The sequence below is a fragment of the Lynx rufus genome, unplaced genomic scaffold, assembly GCF_022079265.1.
Source record: "Lynx rufus isolate CCGP_SWC_20201006 ecotype Redwood Valley unplaced genomic scaffold, mLynRuf1.p SCAF_8, whole genome shotgun sequence".
Classification (NCBI taxonomy): Eukaryota; Metazoa; Chordata; class Mammalia; order Carnivora; family Felidae; genus Lynx; species Lynx rufus.
The window spans coordinates 126715821-126723180 of NW_025814896.1; the positions used below are offsets into that span (position 1 = coordinate 126715821).

Genomic DNA, 7360 nt, shown 5'->3' on the forward strand with positions numbered 1-7360 from the left:
ATAGTCATTCCATTACGTTCTATGCTTCAGTTACATAGCAGTTACATAAACAGGTCTGAGGATTTGCCGCCTCCTCTCCTCTTCATGCCCTCTCCTGCTTCTTCTACCCCCACTTCTAACTCTACTGCACCCATGTATACATATTCTGGCCCGGCTCTAGGTAAAGAAGACTGCTGCTGACATATAGCTTTTGCTCTCTTTCTTAATTTGATATAAGCTAGTCCAAAATATACCAGTCATGACACTGAGTACCTACTGTTTTCTATGCATTCCCCAGTGTGAAGACCACAAGAGAAACTCAGACATAATCCTGCCCTTTGGGAAATTTAAAACCTTGAACAATCCCTTAGAGTAAGTCAAGCATGCAAACTGATATAGTCAACCCCAAAAAGCTGTTTGTCCTCAGTGCCAAGAGAGGGTCGCACATGGAAGTTGAGGAAGAGATCTGTGTGGGCTGGATGTGGTCAGAATATGGAGAGAACCGAGGTGAGCTTTTAAGGATGAAAAAGACATGGATAGGTAGAAAAAGAAAGAGGAAACAGATGTGCTCTGGGATCAGTGAGCTTGAGAGGCAACTTCAAATTACCAAAAGGAAGAAATAAAGGCCCACCCCTGGTGACTTCTTCTCTGGTGCCTTGTGGAATCCTCAGGGACAGTTCTCCTTCCCACCTGCAAGCTCTACCGTCAGCACTCACACGAAACCTTCTTCTGGCATTCTAACCCTCTTCTGTGTGCGTGTTCAATGCATGTTATATCCTTCCCAAATGTACAGGAGTGGAGGAGAGTTTACCAAAATAATCTAGGGAGTTAATTTCAAACTGTACAAGTTGTGTGACTCGTCTCTTATCCTAAAGATTCTAGAATGGGGGCTTTGGCAGGGGAGGTCTCTGTACAAGACAATAAGCACACTGAGGGAAGAAATGTTGTCCTATTTCTCTGTGACTCTCCCAGGGCAGGGGTCTGGCACATACCGGATGGGTGAGTAGATGAACGAATGACAACTTGAGAAAAGTCGGGTCTAAAGCTATGAAGTCTGCAGCTTGAAGATGGGTCCCTGTGGCAATAAGACCTCGCATCTTTGTATCATTTTTACAGTGTACAAAGCACTTTCCCTTCCATTATCACGTTGAACAGCTTCCTGGAGGGAGGCGTGGAGGCACTAGTGAATGGGCTTTTCCCACTGTATCTCTGCCAGTATGAAATAAGACCATTGGAGGATGCCTTTTGCTATAGAGACCAATGACAATGGTTTTCAGTTCTCAAACTGTGGTCCACAAATCAGCAGCATCAGAATCACCTGGGAACTTGTTAGAATTGCAAAGTCTCAGGTCCCATCTGGAACTTATTGAATTCTAAACTCGTACTGGCACCCTACAATTTCTGGGGGGGGGGGGGGATTGTTTTTTATGAGTCCTCCAGGAGATTCTGATACAACGCTAAACCAACCAGAACCACTGATCCATTCCATTTCCGAGTGGTTCCTGTTGCTGAGTTCTTCGCCTCATCATAATAAAAAAGAGCCCTTCCTCAGACTCCAGGTGGGCAGGGACAATTCTCCTGAGGGTGAAAGTAAACTTCACTGAGGGTTAACAAGTCCCAGGGCCCTTTAACGGAAAATATACTAAGCAAGCTCCGATGTATGGGATTTGTAAATTAAAAATATTCATTAGGCATTCCCATGGGGTCGACCCCCGCTACTCTGGGGCCTGTGCTCACCCTCCACGCTCAGGCTGGAGACCTCTCCACGGAGTCACCACGACCCAGGGCGCTCTCCTCCCGCAACCAATCAGATGCCCTCGGAAGGAAAACTACAAGTCCCAGTATGCCCCACGCCGTCCCGTCAGGCGGCGAAAGGCCGCGCCCCAGAATTCTTCGCGTGCAGGTGGCAGCCTTAGTCCCTGGCGCGCGCGACCACTCCGGAAGTCCCGCGTAGGGGCCGGTGGGCCCTCGGCCCCCGCGGCTATGGCCCTGGTGGCTACAGTAGCGGCACTCCTGGCTGCACTGGGTGGGACTGTGTGGCTGGCGGCCCGGCGCTTCGTGGGGCCCAGTGTCCGGCACGGAGGAGGGGACTCCGGCCTCATGCACGGGAAGACTGTGCTGATCACAGGGGCGAACAGCGGCCTGGGCCGCGCCACGGCCGCCGAGCTGCTGCGCCTAGGGGCGCGGGTGATCATGGGCTGCCGTGACCGCGCGCGCGCCGAAGAGGCAGCGGGTCAGCTCCGCCGCGAGCTCCGCCAGGCTGGGGGCGCCGGGCCGGGCTCCGACGCCGGCGAGGCCGGCGAGCTCGTCGTCAGGGAGTTGGACCTCGCCTCGCTGCGTTCGGTGCGCGCCTTCTGTCAGGAGATGCTCCAGGTGTGGGGCTCCGGGAGCCAGCTGGAGATCAGGGACGGGCGCAGGCCTCGGCGAGCGGGTGGGGCGTGGGCTGAGCGGCGGGTGGCCGCCCAGAGTCCGGGGGGTGTGACCTTGGGAAAGACCAAGCCTAAGAGTCCCAACAGTCCAGTGGTTTTGAGAAGGCTAGGGAGTGCAGGCTGGGAAAATTGGTAGGACAGGCGTCTGCCTTCCAAAGATGCTGGGGAAATAATGGCCCCAAGAGGAAAATAAGCCAGTTTCTGCACATTTCCTTTCGTTATGTGAGGACCGGCCCTGGAGGAGATCCGCGAGGTCACGGACTGTTTTTTCTGTGTCCCGAGTGAATCTGCACCAAGCCATCTTTCAGAGAACCTTCGAGCCAGGGACCTTGAAACAATGTCCCCTCCCCCCCCCCCTACTGGGGTAGGAAGTTTAGTTCTCTGTCACCAGTGGACTCATTAGCACCACATCCTTAAGCAGTATCTGGCCTGATTTCTAAATAGACTGGAGCTCAGAATCCCAGTGGCCAAGTGCTCTAAACGGGGACAAATAAATATAATACTTAGTATTTATTGAAGGTTTCCTATGTGCCAGGAGGTGTTCCAAGCATTCTTACAATGGCTTTCGTGTGTGCCAGGAGGTGTTCCAAGCACTTATAGTGCCCTTGGCTATTACTGTCATCGAAGCCTCACAGCAACCCTGGTAGACATTTTTATCCCCATTTTACAACGTTAGGCAATGAAGGCATAGGTAGGCCAAGTAATTTGCCCAGGATCTGTCTCCAAAGCCCTCGCTGTTAGCTTCTATACTCCTGCTGCCTGCCAGTGAGGTGTAGGATTTCTTCGGTTAGCTGATAAATATTCCACTGCAGGGGATGTCCTCTGTTGAAATTGAGATAGAAGAGTTTCCTGCAGGGGTAACTTGCAAAAGGCCACATAGAAAAGTGAAATTTAAAATTAGCTGGCATGGGAAAGGTGCCTGTATGAAATGGAGCCTCTTGAGTCTACAGCAGAGGTTCCCAAACTAATTATTTTTTTTCATAATGCTGGTGAGCCAAAGGAAAGATCTATCAGTTTATTAAGTAATTAGGTCCAAGCAACCCAGTATTTACATCCTAACAACTTAGTAGCTGTTTGAAAAAGTAATACACATAATTCAAAGAAAAAAATTTTTATTTCATTGTTCAATAACCATAACTAGTGATGGGAAATGTGCACCTGTTGTTCACTGCACCAACTTCTCAGTCTTTGGGATCAGACTGGAAATGTCCATCTTTTTTTGTTCTACATTGATTTTTAACAATTGTACTTGCATTTTGGTAAAAACTCAGCTTTGCAGAGATGAGACACCATTGAAAGGAATTTAGCAAAATTTAATGTTTAAGCTGTGAACCCCCTGCAGCTAGTAGTTTGAGATGTTGTACAGATTATCACTTCGTTTCCCTGGAAAATATAAAATTATCCATAGCACCCTGTGGAGTCCCTTATGAGGCTGTAGGGCGCTTTGATGCATTGTTTGGGAACTATTGCAGATCTTTTTTGTCTGTTTGTATTAATAACTAGTGTTTCATTATCAGCTAAAACAGTTAACAATACTGATGTATAAAAGATGTTGAAGCATAAAAAGTGGGTCTTCGTGTTCATTAAAATGTGGATGGGTCTGGGAATGCTTCTCATTTCTGATACTTACAGCATTTAACCACTTTGGCCATTTGAGACAGAACTAATTAAAAGTTAAAGAGATAAACTTTATTAAGTTTCTTCCTGGCTCTGAAGTTCAGTGACAATAACCATATATATATATATATATATATATATATATATATATATATATATTTAGTGGAAGTGTAAATTTCCCACAGGTTGGTATTCATGGTATTTATATCATTTATCTCCTCGAATTAAAAAAAAAAATAGTGAATGATAAAGTCTTAAAATAATACAAGCCCAGCAAAGAATGATGGCTCAGAAATGATTAATACAGGAAACTCTTCCAAAGGATTAGTGAAAAAAGAACACTCCTTTCTTTCCCCCACGGGTGAACTTTTGCCTTCTTTTTGAAGTTGACTGTTGGAAAAGCCAAAGGTGCGTAGACAGACAGAATGATAAATAGTTGATCCTCTGACAGGTAGGCTGTGATAACAGTTGTGAAATTTAACACATTTTTCTTTTTACTTACACTTGGCAAAAGGGCCAGTGAAATTTGAAATTTGACCTCAAATTAATTTAATCGTAGGTCATCACTCTGTCTTTACACCTGGAACATGTTGTGCATTTTTTTCTCTGCCCATCAGAAGAGACAGAGGGGAGCCAGGAAAGGGCTGGGGAAAACTAACTTAATATGAATTAAAAAATGAAAAGACTTCCTTCTGAGGACAGTCTAAATTTTAGCATTTTACTCTGGAGAGATGCAGGAGGGTACAAAGTGCAGAATTCTGACTATATAGATCTTCCAAGCTGCGGGCCTCTTGTAGCTTGAAAGAGGTAGATTTCATACAGGGAAAAAAGAACTGTATTCTAGAATCCTAATAGATGTTAAAGGTGTTTGTTGGGGCTAAGTCCTCTCTAAATGTCCTTTGCTGTCATTGTGAGACTTAGTATTATGTTTCATTGCATTGTTTTTTTTCCCCATTGTGTAGTTTCTGATATTTTGATATTACCTACTTATTTTTTTCTTAATATTTCTTTGGTTTATTCTTGATATCCTCTCCAGTCTTATTTTGCATCCTTGACCCTCTCTATTGTCCCAATTTTGAGGAAACCACTTGAAGTTGCTCTGTCCCCATGGTACTGTTTGCCCTTAGAAAACTACAGAATGGAGAAATCCTAATTTGGCCCTGGCATTGTTAATAGCAGCTCTGGGAATAAAGGATGCTGACCTGCCTTCTGCTATACTTCCACTTTCTAGCACACATCGTTCCTTTAGCTATGGTTTGAAACTCCCAATTAGAAAAGCAAGCTAGCTTACTAATTAAAAATAGGGGCATTAAAAAATAGGGCATTGCTATCAGAAGATTTCCTCTTCCAATTTTTGTTTGCCACTTAGGAGCCCTGTCTTCACAAATCACCTAACCCGGGTGCTTCAGTTTGCTCTTGAAGTTGTTGAGGGTAGATGAGATAACATGTGAGAAGCACAAGCCCCCCATTAAGCATGCAGCCCACCCTTGACTGTTGAAACCCCTTGAAGGCATTGTATCGAATTTTAGTACTTTGCAAGAATTTGTTTTTAATTTCATTTGAGGCCTGTGTTCATAATTACCTCATTCTCTTTTTGACATTTAAAGGAAGAGCCTAGACTGGATGTCTTAATCAACAATGCAGGGATCTTCCAGTGCCCTTATATGAAGACCGAAGATGGTTTTGAGATGCAGTTTGGAGTGAACCATCTGGGGCACTTCCTACTCACCAATCTTCTCCTTGGACTCCTCAAAAGTTCAGCTCCCAGCAGAATTGTGGTAGTCTCCTCCAAACTTTATAAATATGGAGACATCAACTTTGAAGACTTGAACAGTGAACAAAGCTATAATAAAAGCTTTTGTTACAGTCGGAGCAAACTGGCTAACATTCTTTTTACCAGAGAACTAGCCCGCCGCTTAGAAGGCACAAACGTTACTGTCAACGTATTACACCCTGGTATTGTGCGGACAAATCTTGGCAGGCACGTACACATTCCACTGTTGGTCAAACCACTTTTCAATTTGGTGTCGTGGGCTTTTTTTAAAACCCCAGTAGAAGGTGCCCAGACTTCAGTTTATTTAGCCTCTTCACCTGAGGTGGAAGGCGTGTCGGGAAAGTACTTTGGGGACTGTAAAGAGGAAGCGCTATTGCCCAAAGCTATGGATGAGTCTGTTGCAAGAAAACTCTGGGATATCAGTGAAGTAATGGTTGGCATATTAAAATAGGAACAAGGAGTGAAAGAGAGCTATTTATAAAACTGGATGCCTTACATCTGTAATCAGAAATGGTGTGGCTTGAGTACTTGCTACTTGAAAACACAGCTTTGGTTTTACAGTAACTGCTGAGAGGTACATAAGGATATTTTGAAGGTACTAAAAAAGTTATTTTCTAGAGAACATAAAATTTCAGAAAAGTTTTAAATATAAGCATAATGAGTGGTGTAATGAGCAATAGTATAATGAATATATAATGAACAATTTTATAAATTATGATTGAGCAAGCATGGATTATAAATATTAAAGAATCCAGTGACTTAAACACCTTGAGAAGTTTTTTCAAATATCTTTCTGAGTTTCATGGCCAAAGTGTTAAATATTTATATTGCAGTGCTGGTTTTTGTGTGAAAATAATATGCCTATTGTGTGCACCATTCTCACTTGGAATAAATTCAGTGATGCAGATTCTTAATTGTGCATTTTTTTTTACAAGTTTCACTAAATTGTGTCCTTTATCATCTTATTAGCCTCCACTGATCTTGGTATGCCCAGTGTCTTCCCTTCCCACACATCTTGCGTGCTGCATTAAGAAGTAATATTTCGGGGCGCCTGGGTGGCTCAGTCGGTTAAGCGGCCGACTTTGGCTCAGGTCATGATCTCGCGGTCTGTGAGTTCGAGCCCCGCGTCGGGCTCTGTGCTGACAGCTCAGAGCCTGGAGCCTGCTTCGGATTCTGTGTCTCCCTCTCTCTCTGCCCCTCCCCCGTTCATGGTCTGTCTCTCTCTGTGTCAAAAATAAATAAACGTTAAAAAAAATTTTTTTTAAAAGAAGTAATAGTTCAAAAACCCAAATCTGTGTCACAGTGTCATATCCCTGCTTAAAAATATGTGGTGGGGGGCGCCTGGGTGGCTCAGTCGGTTAAGCGGCCGACTTCAGCCCCAGGTCATGATCTCGAGGTCCGTGAGTTCGAGCCCCGCGTTGGGCTCTGTGTTGACAGCTCAGAGCCTGGAGCCTGCTTCCGATTCTGTGTCTCCCTCTCTCTGACCCTCCCCCGTTCATGCTTTGTCTCTCTCTCTGTCTCAAAAATAAATAAACGCTAAAAAAAAAAAATTTAAAAAAAA

General features: G+C 44.6%; 1 protein-coding gene across 2 annotated transcripts; it reads left to right on the forward strand.

The window, feature by feature from the left end:
* The first annotated feature begins 1912 nt into the window (after positions 1 to 1912).
* Positions 1913 to 6713, forward strand: RDH14 (retinol dehydrogenase 14). Of its 2 annotated transcripts, none has more exons than XM_047069535.1 (2): positions 1913 to 2352; positions 5633 to 6713. In XM_047069535.1, exons 1-2 carry the CDS (start codon positions 1963 to 1965, stop codon positions 6248 to 6250), a joined length of 1008 nt encoding a protein of 335 aa, XP_046925491.1. In that variant the 5' UTR covers positions 1913 to 1962; the 3' UTR covers positions 6251 to 6713. The 2 variants fall into 2 exon arrangements, with proteins under 2 accessions (XP_046925491.1, XP_046925492.1); XM_047069536.1 differs by having other exon boundaries at positions 1913 to 2322.
* Positions 6714 to 7360: the final 647 nt, after the last annotated feature.

What these genes read in the sequence shown, in the direction of transcription:
- RDH14 (XM_047069535.1), top strand. Translation starts at nt 1,963, where the DNA reads ATGGCCCTGGTGGCTACAGTAGCGGCACTCCTGGCTGCACTGGGTGGG. An exon ending in TCTGTCAGGAGATGCTCCAG is followed by an intron (nt 2,353 to 5,632) that starts GTGTGGGGCTCC and finishes TGACATTTAAAG; the next exon opens with GAAGAGCCTAGACTGGATGT.